Raw genomic sequence first — 24,026 nt, forward strand, 5'->3', positions numbered from 1 at the left:
ACTGCCCTGGCTGGGTAAGGGGCCAGCTATGCTCACCCTCTGTCCCTGAGTCCCCCCAAAATCCACCATGAACCTCCCAAGTGCAGACACTTCTACCACGCCAACAAACACTCCACTCAACAACAAACAGCCCCACTCCCCCTGCAGCCCCATTTCATTTTCCTTACAACACCTAATTTAACAATCAAATTTCATTCTTTTGCTTCTCAATAGGAGAACAGAGGTATTTTTAATTCCTCAGCTGTTTGTCAGTGGAAGCAAGGACAAGAAAAACATGGAGAATGTCCCTAAAAGATTTTTAAAAACTCGCCTTGAGGAAGAAAATGGGCTTTGCTACTGCTGCTAGATGTCTCATAATAAAGTTTTGCAAGTGGAAACTTTTCTGCTTAGGATTTGTAGAGAATTTAGGGGAAGTGGGCTAAAACCACATTTCATGTCTCCCAGGTTTACTTAGACTGGGGTCTTTTTGGGGTTTTGTATTCACTGCCAGGATGTAAGCAGGGAGAGAGGCCACAGACAGGATTTCATCCCCCATTTCACTGCCTACAAGTGAATAGAAGGGAAAAAAACACAAGTGAACTAGTATCTTGAAGCAGCAGAAAATTGTTATTAGGGTTTGACCATGTAATAGAGTGCTCTTATCAGCAAGCACAGGCATGAGTAGGCAGGTCTCTGCCCCTTGCAGTCCCAGTCACTCCTTTGCTGCCAGACTTTCCTCCCCATCCACATGCACTCTTCACATTGGTCTAAGGAAGAGGAGAAACTACCAGGAAAGGCAGCAACTTTTGTCTTTGGAACCCCAATTTTAAACAAGGGCCCTGACAAAACAGGGGCACAGCTAAACACACATTACAGCCCTACTCAGTTGTACAATTAATTGTTTCCTTGTTTGGCTCATGATAAGGTTGGCCTTTCCTTGAAAGACAAGGCCCAGTGATGTGTAAAGAAAACACTTTTTTGCAGCATCCTGCTCCAACACATGAGTTTCCAACACTCCATCCACTTTTCGTCTGAAAAACTTTATGAACATTTAATTTGAAAGTCCATACAAAAAAGAAACATAAAAAAGCCTGCCTTTTTGTGTAACTCAGTAGCCCCACAGCTGGCTCTCCAGCATTGGGGTGGGGAGTAAATCAGCCTCTTTCTGCTCAAGGGCAGCTCAACAGCATCCTATCAGCAGTTGGGAAAGCAGATGGTTGGGTGTGGAGGATGCACAGCTCCCACTCCTTGAGCAGAGCCAACAGATGTAGCCCTCCTACCTGTGGACCTCAAAACCCTCCTGAGTGACAGGCACACCTCATACCACCCCATGAAAGAGGCTGTGTGGAGTAGCTGAAAGAGTTTTTTTTTCCACAAGAGTCAAAGATTTTTCCACAAAGTTGGAGCCCAGGGTCCATTTTGTGGGGGTTTGTGACTTGAGGATGAGCATTCCCAGGGGGTAGTTTTAGCCACTGCCTCCTGCTTCTCCTCCCATGCTGTTCCTCTTCCACTGACACCTCAGGATCAGACTGAGTGGGAACTGTGCTTCCAAAGGAAGAGCAGCAGGCATGGAGGGGCAAGCCTGAGTCAGGACTGCAGGCCCTCCACAATGGTGGGGGTATTAAACCTCTCCTGTTCCTCATTGAGGTCCATTGCAAGTGAAAAGAGGTGGATTTTGGGGATGGGTTTACAACAGTGCAGGGTAATAATTTGTTGGTGTTGGTGGGTGCTTATAAAGATGGAGCTTAAAAGGTACTTTTTTAAATCAGCAGTGTGTTACATCCAGAAGACAGAAAATACAGCTGTAGTACAAACCAGGGTGGGGTGTGTGTTTTTAATCCTCTGGTTTTGGGTATGTTCACTCCATTTTGGGCCTTCTCCCCAGGGGAGCAGCTATCACAGTGGGAAATGAGGATTTTCCACCTGAAAACAGTGCCCACAGGGAAGAAATCCCCAGATTAGGGAGGAACTTATTAAAGAAATGGTGGCCTCTGCACTGCTGCCCTGAGGAGAAAGTGCTGATGAACTACCAACACTGTTTTTTTAGAGAAGGCTATCCCCTTTTAGGTGAGAATAAGATTTGTTGTTTTCAGCACTAGCAGTGGATGTGGGGAAGAAACAGCTCCAAAAATATCCCTAAATTCTACCAGAATTAACCCATATCCCAACTGGGGGGAAGGGGGGGGGGGGCGGGTAAAGTTTTTCAGGTGTCATCAGTTTGCCCAGTTGCCCCCTCCAGGGGCCTGTTCATCTCTTCTTACCCAGTTTATTGGGATAAAATTTCACAATTTCATTTAATTTTTTTCCATTTTATAATTTCTCCTGCTCTGACAAGAGGCTTTTTCTCCCCAAAAATGAAGCCAAGCAGGATGTTTCTCCTGCCAAGCCCTTCATTGCCCAAAATCCTCTCCAAAAATCTGCATCTGAGGGTTTATTTAACCTCAAAGGGCCTTTTTTAACATAGGATGAAGCACTATAGTGCAGTACAGGGCCTTAGTGGCATGAATATAGCGATAGCTGAGTTGAGCAAAAGAGATCTGAATTTTGTATAATTTTTAGTTTTTGCCTTTTATCCTCTGAAATAGAATAACTCTGTATAGACCCATGCTTTAGACCTGAATTACCCACATGGAGGAATTCCCCCCTGGAGCTATGGTGAGCCAGCTGTACTTTGCTGCTCACCTGAATCCTCTGCACGAAAACTCACTATGAACTGAACTTGTTCTTTAAATAAACTGGTTAAGTTTAGCAATTTATTGTGTCACTCATAAGCTGGCACTGGTGTATTAAACAAGGTGTTTTTGAGCCACACTGCAGTGCTGCCACAGGTGGGACCCTCCAGGGGATGGGGACAGCCAGAGGTAAGGGTATTCAGAGAGAAATTGCTCTATGAAAACAAAGACATCTAGGATGGGGGTTTGAGGACTTAGGGGGAAAGGGACCTCTGGGCCTGGCTGGGGACCCAGGGAGGTCAGGGACCTCTAAGGCATGCAGATGACATGCAGTGTTGCAGGTCAGGGGTGGGTGACATACCCATCTTGAGGTGTGCCCATCGCCAGTTCCATGACCCTCAGCACGTTTGCTGGGTCAGGGCCAGGGTTCACCACTCTCGTGTCTCCATCCTCAACAGTCAGCCCAGGGGAAGAATGAGCTTCTTTATACTTGCACTTTCGTTTGACCAGCAGTTATTGATGTGACTGGCCGTAAAATAATGGTGCCAAGAAGCAGGAGGACACTGACAGTTTTAAGCAGGTCCAAGCCCACTGTAAAGACCTGATTAAAGCTGTAAATGCAGTGTCCTGGGAGGTCAGCAAGGAGCACTCTGGCTCACAGGACACAAGGAGGTGTTCCAGCTCACTCCTCACCTAGCAGGTAAATCATGGATCCCATGGGGGCCACAGTGTTGATATATTTTATATATTAGTAAAGGCCTGTATGCACAAACCAGCCTTTGAAATAAGTCGTGATATTAAAGGCTAAAGTCCTTGAAACCTTCATGCAGAAGAGAGAGTAAAGCAAAACAATATCCTTGTGTGTAGGAGAAAAAATGTAAGCTGTGTGTGTTAGCCAATAGTAGCTTGCTCTGCCCGCAGACCGTGTAGAACCCTATAAAAGGTGTGCTAAAGATAGAAATAAACGGCTTTCACGATTACTTCTGTGAAGACTGGTGAATAGCTGGCGGTCTCTCAATACCACAGGACCAGATCTTATCCTGCTCCCACATCTCCTCTCCAGCTTCTGCTGTAGCCTCCCACCTCCGTAGCTCTCTGGCCACAGGTTTCCAGCCAGCCTCACATCCACCAATGCAACCCTCTTAGGGATCTATGATCTTATCAGCAAAGGCCATGGGAACCCCACGTTCCCATGCTTACAGATGCTGCACTAGCCTTCACAGAGGGCTAGTGGATGAGTTCCAGCAAGTCTGTCCTCCCTCCTGGAGGTGCCCTGTAGCCAGCACTACATGAGGAGGAGATGTCATCCCATGCAGAGCCCCTGGCTTCTCAGGGCTCATGTTAAATTTTGAAGAGGTTTTGATGACTAACATTTTGGTTGATAAAAATTCAGTAAATGTTGTTAATGAAGTTTTCTGAGGAGTTCTGGAGTCAATGGGTTTAAATGAAATTGGAGAATAACAACACTGCTGCAAAACCAGCTGCATCTGATACAGGAGGAGCCAGACAAAGAACCAGAACGGTGCTAGAAATGCTGCTGCCTGCAAATGTCCCAGCAGTGACGAGGAGTCTGGAGTTCTGGAGTAAATATCCAGTGTCCTCCAAAAGCAGATACTGGACCTGCCAGACGGTCTTGGACCCAGCCCCAGCACCAGACATCCAGCCATGGGCTCTCAGGCACTTCAAATCCCAAGCTATCTTCACCCCTCAACATCCTGATCCCCTGCAGCCAGGGTGAGATGTCTCCAACCTTCTCCAGCACCTTCAGCTCCCCAGCACCCTTCTTCATGGCCCCCAGCATGCCATCCTGATGGTGTGTTGGGGTGGATGGTACCTGCAGTGGAGACTGCCTGGATCAAAGCCCAGGGACACCTGACTAGCAACACTTGGAAAAAGATGCACTGCGGGGCACCATTTGGTTCCTGAAGACCCCTCATCCATCCACCATCATGCAGTGCTCACTAGGCAGGGTGGTCATTAGCATGCAGGGTTGTGAGGAGAGAGGCATGGCCCCTGTCCCCTGTGGGTGTCCATAGCTGAGCCTGCTGGGTGCTGAGCACCATGGGCTTGGTGGGACCGTCAGGATCCTGTGCACCCAAACACCCACCCCTGACCTGCATGTACCCTGACACCTGGTATTTCCCAGACTCTGAAAAGAGCCCCAGAGGTCCCTGTCCCCACAAGCGGTCTCCAAACCCCTATGGTTGTCCCCAACCTTCTAAAATCCCCAATGCCCTTAACATCCCTGTCCCCACAGATCAATCACCTTTAATGTCCCCACCTCTGGCAGTCCCTATCTCCCTGGAGGGTCCCACCTGGGACCAGCACCCCAGGGTGAGGTTGGTGCTTCCCTACAGGGCTGGGGAATGTGAAGCAGGTGAGGGTGATGTCACTGGGTACCTTGAGGGCCTCAACCTTTGGAGAGACAGGTGGTGTTGGAACTGCGCTTGCTGCATGATCACTGTCACTTATGGGTACCTATAGGACACCACTGTCACCTAATGGACACCAGGGACAGTGGTGGATGGAAGGTAAGGACAGCAGTGACAGTGGCATCACTGCTGCACATTCCAAAGGGAGCTGAGCATCCCCTGCAAGGCTCCCATAGGTTTGCTATGTTCCCAGGGCCTGATGATGATGCTTTTAAATGATATTAAACCCCGCCCTGAGCCTGATGTGGGAGAGGGAGCAATGGTGCTCTGGCTCATCTCGAGCTCCCCGAAGATGCATGGTGCTGCTGCAGCCTTGACAAAGAGCAGTTCTGTTCAGGGGTGCCAGCAGCATGGGTGGAGACTACCCAGGGATTACACCTCTTGCACCTCCACAGCCCATGGGTTAGGGGCAACCCTGCCCCCTTCACCTGGCTCTGTGACCCACCTGCCTACCCACATGACCAGTGTGGGGGCTCACCCCAATCTCTCCTGTACCTCTCCCCACCAAGACTTCACCCTTCCCTGTGGCATTTGTCCAGCTCTAGGGTGGCATCTCTGAAGCAGGGGGTTAGTTTTGAAATCAGTCTTGCTTGAAATATCCCAAACACAGCAGGTTAATTTTTTTATTAACTTGAAAAGAAATCCCTTTGGGCAGCTGTCCCAGTCTTTTCTTCCGGGGCTCTGAGTGTCCAGTCCCAGACAGCTGCCTGGCTACTGGTTCCATCCAGGGGGACTGGATTTGCAGCAAATGCTGCAGTGCCCAAGATCAGTGGTTGAGGTCTGAGACTGGCTGGTTCTCTGCTAAGGTGGTGGGGCCTGGGGGTGAAGGACAGAGATAAGCACCCTGAAACCCAGGGGCAACTGCATGGCCAGAGACTCTCAGGGACTGGGTACTGGCCCCTTCCCTCCAATATATGGGCTGTTTTCCTACATTGGCCTTGGCCATCTCCATGCTCCACTCCATCTTGAACACACCCAAGGAGCAGTTGTCCCATCCACCAGTCACCCCGCTCTATCCTGCTTCCACCCCTCCTCACCTGCCCCAGATCTTCCCTGCATCTGCCCAAGTGTGCAGGCAGAGCCCTGCTCACCCATCACCAGCAAACAGCTGGTGCTCCCTACCACGGGTGTCCTGACAGACCATACCCAGCTAATCCTTGGCCCTCTTTGCCACCTCAGGCCTGTGCTCCTGGCCCAAATCCATGTGGTCATCTGTGCCCAGCAGCTCAGTCAGGCCAGGCTAGGAAGGAGAGAATGGCTGTCTGCAATGTGGGGCCAAATTCAGCATCCCCAAGCAACCCTCCTCACCCATCTCTCATTGAGGAAACTGAGGCACGAGTCCCTCCAGACGCTCAGCATCTCTCTCCCAGCCTCTTTCCTCCCTGATGTTCTTCCCTTGACCATCCCTACCTTTTTGGAGAGGTGTAGGACATCCTTGACCAGTGCACTGGATGTGTCATGACCCCTGCAGCTCTGTGACTTGTGGAACTTGCTAGTGACCAGCTTCCTGAGGGATGGGGCATGGAGATGCTCATTGTCCAGAACCATAGTGACCTGGGCTTCATCCTGCTGTGCCAGGGAGTGGGGCAGAGGGTGCTCCCTACTGACACATGTCCCTGCTGACTCCCCTACAACTGCTGCAGGAAACCCATGCCTGTCCCACTCTGCTGAATCCCCACCAATCCTAAGGTCTGGCTGAGACCAGATACAGCTAACAATGTGTGACTTCAGTGCTGCTGAGACCAGGGCTTGATGGAGCAGTGCAGTAGGGGCTTTAAAAGCCTAGAGACCTGGGGCAAGTACAGCTGGCCTCCTCTGCTCCCCTGCCCTACCCAGGCCCCCTGACCCACTCTTTCCACATTCAGAGAAGAGATCTCCTTTGCCAAGGCAGGACTATCCAGCATCCCAGAGGCCAGTGATGGGTCCCCATGTCCCCTACCTGTGACCATGGTGTTGTGCTTGCTCCTCTGCGGTGACGGTAGAGGAGCGTACAGCATGGCTGCTGGGCATCGATGGGCAGAGTGGCAGTGTGTCAATGTGCCTGGGAGGGGCAGGAGCCGTGGGTGGGTGACAAGGAACAAACAAGCCACCCCAACTTGGGGCAGAACACCAAAACCCACAGCATCCCTCTGCTTGCTGCCCTCAGGGAGGTGTTCCTGGAGGGATTCCCACTCCACATCTGAAAGACATGGCTTCAGAGGGGGGTCAGCAGAGTCAGACCCTCCAGACAAACACTCTGACCCCTGTGCCTGAGACAGCAGGGCACCACTAGCACCTATCCCCCTCACCCCACCCCACCCCACCCCCACAGCCCCCTGATATACCAGTGCCAGGTGCTACTCACGGGCCAGGCACCTGCACGTTGAGCTGCCGGTCGCAGGACAGGCACTTGTACGGGACCAGCAGCTGCCTGAGGGAGAAAGGGCTGGGTGAGCTCCTGACGGGGCTCTAGTGCACACAGCCAGCAGCTCACAGGCAGCAGCAGATGTCAGGCATGTCGCTGCTGCAAGGAGCCTCAGTGTTTGCAGAGGGAACTGTGGCATGTTGAGCCTGGTTTTCCTCCCATCCAAGGGGACAAGGAGATGAGCTTGCTTGGCAGCACTGGCACTGCTGAATTGTGGCTGTGGCCCATGGCTGCTCAGAGCAGTCAGGGATTTAAGGGGAAAGGTGCAGGCACCCACACATCCAAAACAGTCCTTCCCCTGGTGTCATTGCCTTGTCTGTGCTCACAACACCCCTGTGCCTCGCTAAGGAGGACAGATCATGACTGAGGCCTGTGGAACCATGTGTTGCAGCCCAGTTCCCAGGGGAATGACCCTATGTCTTCCATCCTTGAACCTCTGCACCCACATCCCAGTTCTGGATGGCTGCCCATTCTTGTGCCTCATTTAGTGTGGGGAACCTAGTACTGATGGGTGAGGAAGGTGTAGCTGCTTTGTCAGCATCCCTGCAGTTTGTTGGCTACATTGCTCCAATGCCAGGGTACCATCCAGGAAGGAATGAGGACAGTGCTGTTGCCAAAGGCAATACCATCCCATTGCACTCACTGCTTAATTCCAGCAGCATCGTCAATCTCTACTGACAACTCGTCCTTGAGATCCTTGATGATCCTTGCCCAGTTTTCCTCCAGCTGCTTCTGGAAAGGTCCCAGCTCCAGGCGATCCAGCTGTGGACAGATGCACACCCTCAATCACCTGCTCCAGAATGGAACATGGTAATCCCCAGGGAAAAGCCAGCAGAGGGAGAAACCTCAGAGAGATGCTGCCTCAGGCTGCAAAGCCCACAAGGAGCCAGTTTCATACCGTGAGGATAAGGCACACCTCACCTTGGAATCCAGGGCATCACTGAACCGCTGCTGGGCCTCCTGCCAGCGCTGCTCCTGGCCTAACACCCGTCTCAGCAGCTCTTGCATCCTCTCCTCCAGATGCTCCATGCTTGCATCAAAATGGGCGCAACTGACTTTGCTGCCCAGGGCAGCTTTGTCCACTTTCTAGCAGGACAAAAGGCAGGAGAGCGGTGGGGACAAGGCAGAGGTATGAGAGGCAGAGCCAGCATGTGTTGGGGACAGGGGTAGAAATGTTCCTACAGGGCCATCATGCCCTTGTCAGGGCTGTGTGGCCTGCAAACCCCATCACCCCATCATCCCAAAAGGATTTAAAGAGGGAGACAGACAGATCTGGCAAGGGATCTGCAGCCAGTCTTGAAGTACTCACACCCTCCCCCTTCCACATCCAGGCCAGTTTTGTCACTAAGCACCCAAAGGGCAAAGGGCATTTGTTACCCTGCCCAAGATCCCCAAGATTCCTTGGCCTGAAGATGGACCACTCAAGACCATACCAGCAGCATCAGGTCCTCCTTGTCTGCTTTCTTCTCGAGACCCTCCAGGGACCGGAACAGAGCCTTCCAATACAGAAAGCATCTCATGACACCACAGCAGGGTCAGAGCTGTGCTCCAGCCAGCCATTGTTCCCTGCTCTTTGGGAAAGGGCCTATGAACCAACAGAGGGCTACGAGCAGGTGGGCAGGGGATCACACCTCTGGCAGTCTCCAGCCCCAGTGTGCATGGTGGATACTCTGACCCTGTGGGGGTTCAGCCACCAACCTCAATATCTTTCTGATGCTGGCGATGGTCATCCCGGAGGCTCCCCGTGACATAGCTGAGCTGCTCACAGTCCCCTTCCACCCGCACAACGGTGGCCTGGATGCTCTTTAGCAGTTCGTCATCCTGCTCCAGGGAGAGATGACAAGATGGTGTCATGCAAGGGGTATCTGGCTGCCCTCAGGGACAGATCTGGGTTACTTGGTCATCAGCCATGAGCCCTCAGTGCTAGCCAGACATTTGTACCACGGCTTTAATTTCTTGCCATACTGCCAACCCATCCAAACCAAATCGGGGCTAGCAAGGGGCAGCTGTACATTACAGTGAGCACAACCAGACAGAAGGTCCTGACACAGTGTCCCAAGCCCCCCATGTTGCCAGCTGCCCACCTGGGTATTCTGTGGCAGTGACCTCAGCACCTGCTGTGGCACCATGGAGTCCACCTGCTCCTGAAGCCTTTCACAGCGGTGTAGGAGCTTCCTCACAAGCTTGGTCTCTGCGCTGTGTTCAGGGCACACTGCCTGTGACTCTCCCAGCTGCTTCCCTGCACTCCCCATCATGGCCCTCAGCTGTTTCAGCTGCAGAAAGGGAGGAAGGAATTGATTTTGAGATAGAATGGGTGCAGCCAGAAGAACCTGGTGACCAGATGGCCCTGATCAGGCAGGGAATGTTGCCAGGAACCCCACAAGGAGCAGCCTGCCATTCAGGACAACAGATGGAGTGCTGCTTCCAAACCTCACCCGCTCCTGAAGCTGGTCAGCTGTGACCAGCTGCTTCAGTGTGGCCTTGGCAATCTTCTGCTCCTCTCTCAGCTCCTTCTGCTCCTGCTTAATCTCCTGCAGTGCAGACCTAGCCAACAAGATGAGGGTACAGGCAGGCTGAGCCTCCACAAGGCCACTCGGGAAGTGAGCTTTGCTCCCCAAATCCAATGCTCCTGGATTTCCAACCCCCATACCTCCCAGCTTCCCTGCAACCCCATAGGATACAAAATCCTCTCCCCATCCTCTTACTCCAGCTGTATGGGGATCTGGCTGGTGCCATCCACTTCGCACTTGGCTGCAGTCACACCCAGCTTTCCAAAAGCAGCCTCCAGCTGTCTGATCTGGGGGGAGTGGAAGTGGCAGAGTCAGGGCATGGACCCCATGCTCTCCTTTGCCTGCCTCCTCCTTGCAATCTCCTCCTGGCATCCTTGCTATGGGATTGCTATGGGCTTACCTTCTCCTTCTCATCCTGCAGGTCTTTGGCCAGGTGCTGCAGGGAGGACATCTGGTGCTGGAGCTCAGACAGGTCTCTAGTGATGCTCTCCATAGCAGGATGACCTGCTTGGGAACAAGGCTGTGTCCCAGTGGTGCCACTTTGGGCACTGGGGATCCCTGTCTGCATCCCAGGGGTGGTGCTCTGGGTACCCAGCTTGCCCATGTCCGAAGTGTGGGGCTTGGCAGGAGCAGGCTGGTCGTGGAGGAGACTGGCAGCATCCTGGAGTGGGATGAGAAGAGGGACTGCAGTCAGGACCTGGGAGCATCCACAACTGAGCTTGGGCCTGAGCCAGAGACCCTGGATGGGCTGTGGCTGCCAAGCACTGGTAAATCTTCTTTCCTTCTCGGCACCCATGTTCCCTTTTTTCAGGGCTGTTTAGTTCAAAGTGCCTCAGTATCTCTTTGGCTGAGGCAGGGAGTGACCTCTACTACCAGACTGATCTTCAATCAGAGGTAGGGGCCTCTGAGTGGGCAAGGCTGAGTTCCCATGCTTCCCTCACAGGACACCCTTCCCACTCTTCCCTCCGAGTGCCCTTCACACTGGGTGACACCCATGGTAACAGGGCAGGGGCAGCAGGGCAAGGTCTTGAGGGGCAGGAAGGGCCCAGTTCCCTCTCAAAGGCAACAGCTCACCTGGCCAAGTGCCTCCTGGATCATCCGGATGCTTTCTCCCATGCGTGACTGTGTGGCCTTCATCTCATTGATCTCCTTATGGAGATCCTTGCAGAGATCTGTGGTCTAGGAGAGGGGGGTGGGGGGGAATGAACCTCAGGGCAGGCTCCTTGGGGACCTGGAGGATCTTTGCTGCACCACGTCGTGGGGCACAGCCAGATGGCTGGGCACTGTGGGTGGCACTCTCCATTCATCTGGCACGGCCAGATGCAGCTGAACCTCTGGTGCACAGAGGTCACTGGCTGCTGTCTCAGACCTGTAACATGCTGATGGTGGCAGCTGACCTGGTCAAGTGCCTCCTTGATCCTCTGGATTTCCTCTTCCATGTTGGACTTAGCCATCTCCGTGTGGGGCTCCTGGGAGAGACAGGTGGTGGGGGTGAGCCCCAGGCAAGCAGCTCCCCAGAGACTCCCACCCCTGTCCTGGGGAGCCAATGGCACACTCTGGGTCAGCAGGAAAAGACCCAACATGGGAAGCATCCAGAGAAGTGTTTCAGCCCCAGATTTTCTCTCCAAATCTCCCTCTCTTTCCTACTATGAAAGTCAACATGCTGCTCCGAGCTTGGGCTTCAACCAAACCTCGGTATAAGGGCACAGACCCCAGAGGAAGGGGCGTCTTGGGGGATGGGAAAAGCCTCTACCTTGGAGATGCTACTCACTTCGGCTTCAGTCTTCTCCATCTGTCCCATGTCGGCAGCCGCGGAGGTGCCAGGAGGGCCGCTCCAGGGCGGCTGCTGCGACGGCCGCCCTGTGCCCTCCTGTGCGCCGGGGCTCTGCCCCGGGACGGGCGCGGCCTCCTGGGCCCCCTCCTGGGGGATCACGTCCTGCAGGCCCAGCAGGCTCAGGTGTCCTAGTATGACCTTCAGCAGTTTGCGGAGCGCCTCTAAGTTGACATTGACCTCGGGCGTCCCGATAGCGTCATCCAGCAGCTGTAAGAGGCTGACCGAAGCCATGGCTGCTGCCCTGCCCGAAAACACAGCGGCTGTCCTGTGCTCGGGAGGAAGCTGCAGCTAGGAATGTGGGCGGCCAGCAGATTCCTTCCTCCTCCTCCTCTGCCTTCCTGAGCCCCGGCCGCACGTGCCTGTGTTTGTGGTGGCTCTGGTTGCCAGGTAACACCTGGCCCTGGCAGCCGGTTGTCGCGGAATCGTGGAAGGGACCGCTTTGGAAGGGACTTCATAGACATCATCGAGTCCCATGTTTGCTGCTGTGGTGGGCCAGGGACCCCTGGCTGAAGGGGTCCTACCGCATGTTCCTCAGCCACCCACCTTGGATTGGGGGAACACGTGGTTAGGAACCCCAAAATTCCCTTGCTCCCCTTGATCTTCATCCACATTTTCCATGCTGCACTGGGGGGGACAGCATTTGGGGTACCCCAACCCCCTCTGTCCCCTCAAGTGTCGCCCCCCTTGGGCTGCCCCGGTACAGCACAGTTGAGGGCAGTGATACAGCTGCCATGGTGCTTCGAGCAATGGGGCTGAGCAGGGGTCATGCTGGAACTCAAGTGGCTTTGGTGGTAGGCCTGGACACCCACACACATGGATGTATGTCCTGAGTTAGGGACCCCCTGGACAGTCTTAAAATCCTGGAAAGATGCAGGCAGCTGGATGTGGGGGCAGCAAAGAGAGCTGGTGTTGTCCACACCTGCTCCCCCTTTGGGCTCTCAGAGACAGAGGACAGGTGGCACCCCAAAACACAAAACCCCCAGGGTGCCCACCACAACCAGGAGGGTACATACATCTGGGAAGCTCTCCAAAAAGATCCAGATTTTAGTGTGCCCTCCCTGAGGGGACACAGATACCCAGAAGGCCTCTGGAGGGGACCCAGAAGCAGCCCCCCTCCCCCCAGGACCATGATGGGATGCAAATGTCTGTGTGGGCCCCCACAGCCAGGAGAAGTATGAAGGTCCCTGACCTCACAGGATCCTCTATCAGTGCCCAGAGGTCCTTGTCCCCAGGAAGTGCCCATCTCCACTGGAGGTCTCCATCTAGGAGCAGCACCCTCAGATGGGGCTAAGGGTCCCCATGGGTCTGGAACAGGTCACATGGATAACTAGGCACCCTGAGGACTTTGACCCAGTGAGGGGCAAGTGATGAAGAAGGGATTTGTGTAGTGGTGGCAGGATGAGGGCACAGATCCCATGGCGTCCCAGCGTAGGAGTCCACTGGCTGCCTCCTCCCTGCTTATGCACCACTAGTCAGTTTCTGTTCGTATCAGGGAATGTTAAAGAACAAGTGACTTGCATGTGTCATGATGCTTTTTATGCAATTTTAGATCTTGTGGAGCTGATATAGCTGACCTGTGCCTGTTGACAGTCCTGTGTATGTTTATGTGCAAGTGCTCTCTTTGTTCAGATAAAGAGTCAACTAAAAGTCCCTGAGTATTTCAGCAGGGATGAGTGTATGGGTAACCTGGTCCTCCAGGTTAAATTAAATTAAAGTCACAAACACTATTCAAACTGCAGAATTTGAATAGGCTCTTGTAGAGCCCTACAAGAACATAAAACATGGTGGAAAGGGCCAGAATCTGCACATGCCTTTCTAACAGGGATTCTCCACCACTTTCCAAATCTACCAGACTGGGAGACTACAGAAAAGAGGAGACATTGCTCAAGCAGAGTGTTTCCACATACATACAAGCTGCATACTTGCAATACTGTGTCAAGAAAAGCATCCTTTGACTTCAGAGGATCTTCAGCATATGGTTTGGACTCTTGGTTGTGAGTAGATGGCAAAACAATACCATCAACACCTGCTCAGTTGAATCTGATACAGAGAAATGTTATAGGTAAACAATACCCCGCAAAGCGTGTGTTCAATAATAGCATACTCTGAATCCGGATAATTTGTAGTTAGAGGGGTTTCTTACAATCTCAGAACTCTGCTCTTAAGCATCTATTTTATTGGAGGAAGAGCATAATTCTTGCCAAAACTACAGTTAAATCACTACAGACAATAACATAAATCCTGAATTCAATGGGGTCTGGTTTTCTTGTTATAGCTAAAAGAAACTCTTAAGGAGACTTAGTAGGCTAAAACAAGAGTGATGAGAGAAATTATTTTTTTATTTATAACACATTAGGAACACCGTTCACCATACATCATTAACAGGGTGACTACATAATAAGGTGATCATAAAAGGGTGACTTAAAAAGCGAGTTAAAGACAAGGCATAGATTATAGGCTAGTCATGGAAACTGGTAGGCTTTTTCCTCCCATAAGCAAAGCTGCACAAATAAAGACTGTCTCATACTGTGTCTGCAAAGGTAAAAGATTGATTTACTCAATCTGTACATTTTCTTTATATTGTATAAATTTACCAATACTTAGATTAACGTTTTCATATAGTTTATGATGTTAAATTTTAATACAGTCTTCTGTCTCATTAATTTAAGGTGCAATTTATCAAAATCTACAGTAAATATTTTCTTCTTCATCAGTTCTCTTTGGCACACTTCTGGTATGTTTAAATACAAAAGTGTAGGACTGAATCGAGTATATAGCACTGCAGGTACTCGGAGGGTTTTTTTGTTAGCATATGAATGTGATTTTATGCTTGCCACAAGCTTATTCACAAAGAAATAACTGTATACGAATTTCAGTTTAATTTATATATAAAATGGCTAACTACTTCAATGTGCAAGACAGAACAGAAAATTGTTACAGCAACTCCTCCCTTGAGAGAGTGATTTTTGCACCATGGAAATCTTGTATAAAATGTAATAGAAAATGGAGATTTTTAATGAGGAAGTTCTTGGTGCTTCTTATCTTACAGCAAGCCACCTGAGGACATGATTTTCTAGGTCCAGAAATGGTTCATAAGATATAGTTTAGCTGACAGGTTGGCACTGTAGTGGTGTTGCAGCTATAAACTTGCATGTTCAACTGACAAACTAAACCAAGGAGCCAAAAAAACAACCAGTCTGTGTTGCAGCTATAAACTTGCATGTTCAACTGACAAACTAAACCAAGGAGCCAAAAAAACAACCAGTCTGTGTAAGAAGTTTAGTGAGAGTGGCTGTTTTCTATGAGAAAGGTCTCATTCCTATATTCTTGATATATGTATATATACACCTGCTTTTATTGCAAGGAAGAAACATTTAAAATTTGCACTCTGCACTTTTATCTTCATGACCTCTGCTTACTTTTGGGCTGACTAATATTTTGTTTAAATCAAAGGTGGAAAACAGAAAATTGACTTATTTCTGTTTCTGATGGAAATGTATGAGGAGGCCATCAAAGTTGACCTAAATAGATAAAGTATCATTTTACAAAAGCTCTTCAAATGCCAGAAGAGCAAGCTCAGAGCAATTTATTTCATGTCTGAAGGCCATGAAAGGCAGCTGGCATTCACACGAAAGGTAAGGGGAAACTTAGCTACATAAATACTGGACATCTTTCAGTGACTAATTATTTCACAATTGAAGAAAAACTAAACCCTATTCACAGTAAAATGTACTTATTACAAGGCCCTTCTGGTCTGTTTGATCCTGAATCACGCAAGTAGTATCCCCTCAGCTGCAGAAATTAGCATTTTGGCAAATGATCAAGTTACAGGAGTTGTCAAGTACCATGCAACCTGTTTAGAAGGCAAGAATTTCATACAGGTGCTTTGTGATGTGGTAATGTGTGAAATTCTGTGCTACTCCTGAGTAAAACACATTTGGCTGTCACAGCTAATAATCCATATATGAGCATGCTGATTCCAGAGAGGCATTTCACAGCCTCAGGAATATTATCTATTCTAAAAAAAAAAAAAAAGAGAAGTATTTTACAATGGTCTTTTTCTTCAACCTATCAGTAAGGACTAACAATGGTGAGTTCAAACTGTTGAGGGAGATAATGAGAAGGGGAAAAACTGGTAAGGAGGATCAGAGTCTGTGTGGTAAATCAAATGTAAGTGAGATGTAATTAATTCTCAATTTTTTTTAAGCTTTTTGAGATATTGCATATGGCCATGTCCCCTAGTGCTCCTGTTTTATCTGAAAGCTACTGGCTTTAGAACTGGGATGTCTGTGTGAAGGATATGGTGTCAGATTTATCTATTGCAAAGCCTCCATTGATGTAAGATTTCTTGGCCTGTGTTTCATCATTATCAAGTATTCCTGTTTCCAAGGCAAAAGGATTGACTATGTTGACCTCAGAGGTGACATCCATCTGCTCCAGCTCCTTTTTTGAGAGCTTCTCCACTACTCCTGTACCAAAGGCGTCTCCCAAGACATTCACCATTGTTCTGAATCGATCCCTATGGAACAAAAATGTTGTCAGATAAACCATTCAGTTGTTTATAAAATCCTTTTAGTAAAAACAAAGTACTCTAGCTCATGCAGTGCTGTTTTCTTCCCAGTGCAGATTTGGGTAATTTTTCAATTAAAATAAAATAGTCTTGTAAAACAAGAAACATAATTTTACCCACATATATTTGAAGATGCCTGGAGTAATTTTCATGAGAAATGACTTTGTACAGGACATGCAAAACTGCAAGTCATGTCACTTGTCTGTTAGAGCAGTAATTCCACCGCTGTGGCATGGCCTTACAAAATGTTGGAAGGATGACCTCTCAAGGCCCCTGAGGTCTGCAACACAGCTGGTTCCCTTCACAATAATAGACTGTAGGGTGCAGCAGCAGAGTCTGCATTGTACCTTCTGTCATTCTAACAGTTATGTCTTCAGCCAGAAGAGCACCTAGCCCAGTATCTTCAGTATTCTGGCCCAAACTTGGAAAATGGAAAGGCCTGTCTTCTGCTAGCTTCTCCTTGTTAAAGGGCTGAAGTACATACTTGTACTAAACAAGTCACTTAACATAATATGATACTCCAGCACTACTGATTTTTATCCAGACAAAAATGTGACATACAGGCCTTAAAAACATGCTGCCACTTGGCAGAGGAACAACAAACCCTTGCAACATAATAAAGTTTGAAAACTGATATGGAACTACAGTATGGACAGTGGAAGGCCACGCTTCCCTGTTTTTCTTTTCAACTACAGAGCACAACAAAGGGTCTGTGGCAGAACAAGTTTCTCTTTCCATGCAGAGACATTGAGGTGGATATATTCACAGTATTTCACAATACCTCTACAGCTGCTGAATTCCAGTGCTAAAAAAGTTTTCCATGTGCAAAAAAAAATATACGGTAGAGAAAGGAAGAGACGAGTAAAGATATTAGTAGGATCAGTGTGACAAGTGAGGAAATCAACAGCACTGGAAACTCATATGTTATAATAGTACTATTCTATTAATTTTTCTATTTGCCAGTTAACATGTGGAAGTACTACTCAAGCCTATGTAATATAACCTTGGTAGGTTCAGAAGTAACTAGTGGGTTGTTAATGAGCCATTACTAGCAAATAGCTTGCAAAAGTATACATTTTAGGCACTGAAAAGGTGGAATTGTTAATAATCTACATGGCATCAAAATGTGCATTCCATCTCCTGAGGTGCAAAATGCACTAGCAATGATCCCTTGTATATTAAATTAATATTTAATTTAATTTATACAGAAAAACACATCTTAGTCTGAAAAATGCCTCAGTTAGAACCAGAAACATCTTGAATGATTTGTATGTTTCCTGGTGGAACAAGTACCTTCCATGTACTAATACCGTGCCTAAAACACACAAAAATGATGGACATTTAAAGTGGAGTAAAGATCAGATCCATAAAGTCAGGATTGCTCTGAGAAATAGGGTATTATTCTCTTTCTCTCTCACTCCCATAAGACAAGTATATGGCATCAAATGAAATTATTAGAGTGTAGGTGAAAACAAATAAAATTCAATTATGTCCCTACACAACACATCATTAGGATGTGGAATTCATCTCCATAGGACTTGTGAAAACATGGGTCCCAAAGCAATGAGGCGTTCATAGAAGAAGACAAAAATCACCTCTAACTCAGGAACTCTCTATGCTGCAATTTGCAGGAGGCTGGGCAAATACTTTGGAAAAAGAACCAAAATACATTTGTTCTATTCTTAGAGTCTTTATATACCTACTCTGAGCTAGTGGTTTGTACTGATCTGCACTATCCTTAAAAACATTAAATACCCACCAGGAATAGAAGAACTGGAGAAAACAAAATGATTGCAGAGCACAACAAACAAAACCATTAGACCTAGTTGCAGACAGCTGATTGGGAGAATGTACTTGTGGATGGAACAGGTTCCTTTGAAGAAATTATGCTTACACATAAATTGAATTAATTCTTGGATCAAGAATCCATTCTGGATTTTCTGGAGACTGCCATTTCTTGTATTTGCGAAATTGAGTTATATAATCAAATAAATTAAATATATCTGTGATATACATAGGTTGCTGCCAGAAATCCTTCAAGAAAATGACTGGAAAGGGTGGAGGAGGAATAGGAAGGCATTTATCTTGAGTGTAAATAAACCTGAAGAAGACATGCAAATATTATGAAATTATTAAGATCACTGGATTGATATCAGTGAAATGTCATCCATGCAAACTCAGATGAAAAATACCTTGGGCTAACCACTAGAGCTCACACAGTTTAGGAGGCAAAAGAACTAAAATTATACTCCTTAACTTGTGAATCCTGTTATCCTATGTATCATGGTACAAAAGTGAGTGTTGATGTCCTTCTGACCTCCAGAATATACTCTGTGATTCTTTGGGCTTTTGCAAAAGTGGCAGAGATACACAGTGGTGTAACTTGAACAGAAAAGATTTCTGGTGAATAGGCAGATGAAGGGTGAATGATGAATGGTGAAAGAGCAGATGAAGGGACTGAGAGGTTTTGAAGTGCTCTGATATGGATGGGATTAGGCATAAGGATCACTTTCCAAATTTACATGTTTGCTTCTTGATCAAGGGCTGGGCCACTGCTCTCAGTGAAGAACAGCCCTAGCAAAGTAGTGCTGGCAGCACAGAGATGTGTACAGCCTGCTGTATGTGTGCATGTGGAATCCAGGGTCAGCTTTGCTCTGTTCATGTTGTGCTCCACTGCCAGTGTATGGATATTTATGTGCTTTGCAGCTTGCGGCTACATGTGATTTTTATGTATGATGTATGCGTTTAGCATAATGTGGTGGAATCTCTGACACTCTATAGACATTTCTTGGTACTGTCAAATTTGTCTTGAGGATGATGCTCATGATTTATTAGTGCTGTGACCACTACTTCAAGGCAGAAAGCATCTCTGAATGTGAGGTTATTCACTGCTATCCCATGCAGAAGGATTTCTCTCGCCATCAAAGCCATTACTGCATTCAACTCTGAACAAGCCTGGCCATAAGAATAATTTTTGTCCATTTTCTGCCACAGTCCTAAATGGTTTTATTGCTTTCTTTCTCAGACTCACACTTTTTCAGGCAACTTATGCAAATATTAAAAAAAGGATAAAGAAAAAGGAAAAATCATTAAATATGAGATGACTTAACTTACAGAAGCCAGTCAACTGCAATGATCAGAGTAACATCCTCCGCAGGCAGGCCAACGGCACTCAGCACAATCACCATGGTGACAAGTCCAGCTTGGGGCACGCCTGCAGCCCCAATGCTGGCTGCTGTAGCTGTGACACTAAATCCCAAATAAAACCCAGAAAAGGCACACAGAATACATGTTACTTACAGAAAATCTGTTTTATAGCACAAATAGTTCACTGCAAGAAAGAAGCCTAAATGTTTCAGTTTTCCTCTTGAATAGTATTTACTCAAAGTTGGGTGTCAAGCTTATAGGACAAGCCATGTTCTGATGTACTCTTATGGTTACACTGCAGGATAACAGGCAACACATGTCTAGCAAGCAAACTGGACAGACCAAAGGTAGAGGCTGAGTTAGGTTTACAAGTGTTTGCAGGGAAGAATAATGGCAATTTTCATAACAGTGTTGTATACCAGCTGCATATCTTGGCCCATCCTACCTTCTTATCAGGTTCCACCTGCTAGGCCTTAGATCTACAAGTGAGAATGTTTGTTATTTCATGTGCTGTGAATGATAGTTTAAACTTTCCCATAGGGTATCTAAAGTTAATTCACCATTCACAAAAAAGCTCACTTCCCAAAAAATGCATGTGGCAGCTTTAGTCTTACCTAATGGTGATTATTTGGCCAATATCCAGTTCTAAGTCATTCAGCTGTGCAATAAATATGGCTGCTACTGCTTCATAGAGAGCTGTGCCATCCATGTTGATGGTTGCTCCAACTGGAAGAACGAACCTTGTGATTCTTTTGTCAACCAAGTTTTTTTCTTCTGCACAGCGGAAGGTGACAGGCAAAGTTGCTGAACTGGCACATAATGAAACATATAAAGTAAGTGCAGGCAACAACACACCATTTCCATTATGTTTCCTTTTGCTCAGAGCATGATCTGCTTTATGACTCAAATGGAGATCTAAGGCAGGAAGGAAGGCTGTACCATGAAAAAGCAAAGCAACTTTTGTTATACCTTCTAATTATTGGGAGAAATAGGTAAGTGTTAGCTATTCTCAGAATTACCTGGTAGACTGCCATGGTTTATGCAGTCACAAAAAATGTGCAACAGCTTAAATGCTGTCAAGTCTGTGGCTAATGAACTGAATGGCAAAGAACTGCCTCCTCCTGAGAGAGGCAGACTGGTGTAAGGCTAACACATTCTGTAGTGCCTGCCCTTTGGGTACGACAGAAATGATGAAAACAGTATTTCAGCCTCCAGGGGACTGAGAACTGTCCAGCTGATACCAGAGCTTTTAAAAGAGTAGCAATAAAATCAGAGTACAGACCATGCAATTACTACTAGGTACCTTACAGAAAAGCTGTTTCTTTTGTTTACCTGGAAGAGATCATAAGGGCTGTCAGAAGCGCCTGAGCCATCCCCATAGCAAACCGAAAAGGATTTTTCCTTACTATTACAAAGTAGATAAGTGGCAGAATTACACTGGAATGGATTGCAAGTCTGCAAAATAAAATCAACTAGTTAAGCAAATAGGTCCATCTCATTGTCTTTCTTTACTAATTACTAGTGATAATAGGTACCCAGCTGTGTCCTCACATATAGTTTTGAAACACTAAAGGTGACTTTAGTGACACCTAAGTGCAAAATTTAGAAAGAATACCACATTAATAAAAAGCAGACTAATGCTGTTCTACACTTCCTTTTGGAAAGGAGAGTGAGACCATATATGAGCTCTCTTTCCTAAGCTGAACAAGAATTGACTTGGAAATAATTTTAAACTGATAAAAATGAGAAGCCTAAACTAATGCATGGTATTTAAATTGATGTGCAGAGGGAAATTTGAGATAACACTGAAACACTTCACTCTTCTGCCAAATCCTTATAATGCAAACCAGAGACAAATCAGAAAATAAAATAAAGTCATTATTCTCAGTTTGTCTGCCCTTATTACAGAACGTGTTTTGGAAATAAAGGTAAACATGCTTTCCAGTCAGGGACAGCTGAAATGCACATCCTTCTGCAGAAACTTCAAGTAGTGACCTTTAGAAAAATTCACACCTGCTCTGGGGAAAACTGTGTAAGCTCAAATCTACAATTAAAATGTGATGAGGTATTTCAGACTGTTTAAATAAGATACATGTAGTCTAGGCATTTTTAATGTTGTAAAAGATGCTGAAATACTGTATTCTGATACTATTAATTTTTAAAATTAAGTGGGTTGACTCAAAGAAGATCAACTTGCTCTCTTGACTTTAACAGCTCAGATGTATTTGCCTGGGTATTTGTATAGGTCTCAGGGACAAAATCATCCTTCATCTTATGCATTAATTTTGAATGCTGCACAGTAATCCTGAATGTACATGAATGCAGAGCTCGTGGGCATTAAGATAAGAGGTCAACTGACTGCTGTAAGTATGTTTGAAATTAAATGTGTTTGACAGGTCTGTGAATATTACCTATGTTCAATGGTTGCAATTATAGCAACATCAGCTTTTCATTAAAAGAAATTATCACATAGCCTGGAAACATAAACCCAAAAAACTGTTGTCACCCATGACCTTGTAACTTTTATTCTGTCCTCACAAAATATTAATGCACACATTCCTGTGTTGTAATAGTGCTTTATGGTTTCAGAGCAGTTGATAAAGATAGTAATAAATCATGGTACCATTTGTTCTGCCAAAAACAGACAATTAAGAGACCACTGGTCAGAGTACAGAAATCCACAACAGCATAAAAAATCATCAGCAAAACCTACATGTTTGTTTCCTTGGAAAAAATATCTTTTTAAAAGGAACAGGCATTAAAATTTTCATTCTGAATGGGAACATGTGACACATTTAGTGGAATGTAAATAATAGCATGCAATGTCTTGATAAAATTTTGTAAATAACTCCAGAAAGAAATCTAGCAATTTATACATGCACCACAGCAACGGATCATTGTATAAATTGCTAGGTTTGTGACATGTGTGAGAACAAACTGAATTCAGAATATGTAAGGAAAAAATAATAAAGTGGTATGGGTGGCATTTTCTGTCTTAAAAAATGTTAATGAGAGTAAGCATTTCAATTATGTCTAAGGCTAAAAGCATACTCAGTTATTTGAAAAAATTAGATCTGCACCTCTTTAGGAGCAGCATAAACATAACATTCAAAATAAAGTACTTTTATGTAAATGCTTTGCTACTATTGGTTTCCTTGAAACAAATTTGAAGTAATATTTATTTTTGTTCATAAAATTCTCAGCAAGCAGCAGAAATTTTTATACCAAAAATCATAATTAGTAATTGAAAATAGAAATTCTAATAGCATTCACTTTTAAGTTAGAAGAATGTTGTCTCTCAGAATCCCAAGCTGCCATTCCATATAGAAGTATCTCTTACAGGGATGTAGCTGCCTTGCTGCTTTCAGAAGAGACAAAGGCACAGACAAAGAGAGTCTACTTGCTGCAGCTTCCATTTTTTTTTTTTTTTTAATTTTTTTTTCTTTTTCACTTCAGCCTGAGCTCCCTCTGGCACTTAAATTATGTCTCCATTTTGACTTTCCTCTGCTGTAACTTCTAATGTGTCCTCATCCTGACTCTGTAACCATTAATTGTGAGAGACTTAAGATACGCAGTGGCAAACTGCACCAAAGACACTGGGGGAAGTCTGTTACCTAACAGTGATCTGAATGAGACACAGAGATTGAGATGAGCTGCAGACAATGGTGGATGAGTGCTGGTAGGGCTGAGACTATGAAAGGTCATGAATAATTAAGCTGGGGAGAAGGTGAGCTGGTTGGGGAGGTTAAAGGAAAGAAAGCAGAGGATAAGACAATTATCTTGATAAGGAATACAAGAAATATTTAAGATAACCTGTTATTTTCAGGTTAAAGCTTAAAGAGAGGATGATAAGCGGTTACAGAAGACGCAGTTGAACAGAATACACTACAAACAGACAGGGTCAAACACATAAGAATGAAAACCAAAATGATGGTAGGAACAGCAGTTTTTAAGAAACCCAAACAAAGAGCATAATTTCTCCTTTTTTTCCTGAGAAGTAAGAGAAAAGGTTATACTTGCAGGCTGAAAAATGTAGAACCTTAGAAAATGTAAGCACCTTTTCCCTGCAGTCTATAGCCTTGTGTGTACAAGTCCATATCCAGTCCTGTGATCTGATTACAACATGCTCTCCCTGATGGTCAGTTTTGCACAGAATACGCTGCTATTAGCCCTTATCCGTCTTGAACAGCACTCATGGGAGGCTTCTCTGCAGGAGGCAGGAATGCTGCAGAGATCTACCTGAGCACCCATCAGGGAAAATGGTGTCATGTTTGGAGGAACAGAGACTTTTCCTCTCCACGGATGCAAAGATGTTCACTACATATAATGTTTTTGATGGCACCCAGGGATCTACTTAAAATTGTTGTGCCTGTCAAACCAATGGTCACCAGCTAAACAGAAGACTATGCAATAGCAGTTTACTTTGCAATCAAAGTACTTTTGAGAAGGCACTGCATCTTCACACACATCTTAAGGAA

At 46.5% G+C, this 24,026-nt stretch overlaps 2 protein-coding genes across 6 annotated transcripts in view; both read right to left on the reverse strand.

Annotated features, from left to right (window-relative positions):
* Positions 1–5,764: 5,764 nt before the first annotated feature.
* LOC148184504 (glutamine-rich protein 2-like) lies at positions 5,765–12,104 on the reverse strand. 5 transcript variants are annotated; one of them, XM_088054151.1, is made up of 16 exons: positions 11,769–12,104; positions 11,395–11,466; positions 11,072–11,176; positions 10,398–10,658; positions 10,193–10,284; positions 9,923–10,031; positions 9,572–9,760; positions 9,186–9,308; positions 8,921–8,983; positions 8,409–8,573; positions 8,131–8,249; positions 7,428–7,493; positions 7,023–7,124; positions 6,494–6,590; positions 6,230–6,323; positions 5,801–5,899 (listed from the first exon to the last, which is right to left on the reverse strand). In XM_088054151.1, exons 1-15 carry the CDS (start codon positions 12,060–12,062, stop codon positions 6,234–6,236), a joined length of 1,947 nt encoding a protein of 648 aa, XP_087910277.1. In that variant the 5' UTR covers positions 12,063–12,104; the 3' UTR covers positions 5,801–5,899; positions 6,230–6,233. The 5 variants fall into 5 exon arrangements, with proteins under 5 accessions (XP_087910278.1, XP_087910277.1, XP_087910280.1 ...); XM_088054154.1 differs by lacking the exon at positions 5,801–5,899 and having other exon boundaries at positions 5,912–6,323; positions 10,398–10,501; positions 10,589–10,658; XM_088054153.1 differs by lacking the exon at positions 5,801–5,899 and having other exon boundaries at positions 5,912–6,323; positions 10,398–10,504; positions 10,589–10,658.
* Positions 12,105–14,149: 2,045 nt separating this feature from the next.
* The window catches only part of SLC1A1 (solute carrier family 1 member 1), a 47,049-nt gene continuing 37,172 nt past the window's right edge, over positions 14,150–24,026 (reverse strand). The window contains exons 9-12 of the mRNA XM_005522693.3: positions 20,881–21,003; positions 20,163–20,357; positions 19,516–19,650; positions 14,150–16,350 (exon numbers count right to left, since the gene is read on the reverse strand). Coding sequence (XP_005522750.2) covers positions 16,104–16,350; positions 19,516–19,650; positions 20,163–20,357; positions 20,881–21,003 — 700 coding nt within the window. The 3' untranslated portion in view covers positions 14,150–16,103. The remainder of the gene's footprint in view (positions 16,351–19,515; positions 19,651–20,162; positions 20,358–20,880; positions 21,004–24,026) is intronic.

Source organism: Pseudopodoces humilis, chromosome 4 (genome assembly GCF_049639895.1).
Source record: "Pseudopodoces humilis isolate 2021_Gansu_Grassland_sample_001 chromosome 4, ASM4963989v1, whole genome shotgun sequence".
NCBI lineage: Eukaryota > Metazoa > Chordata > Aves > Passeriformes > Paridae > Pseudopodoces > Pseudopodoces humilis.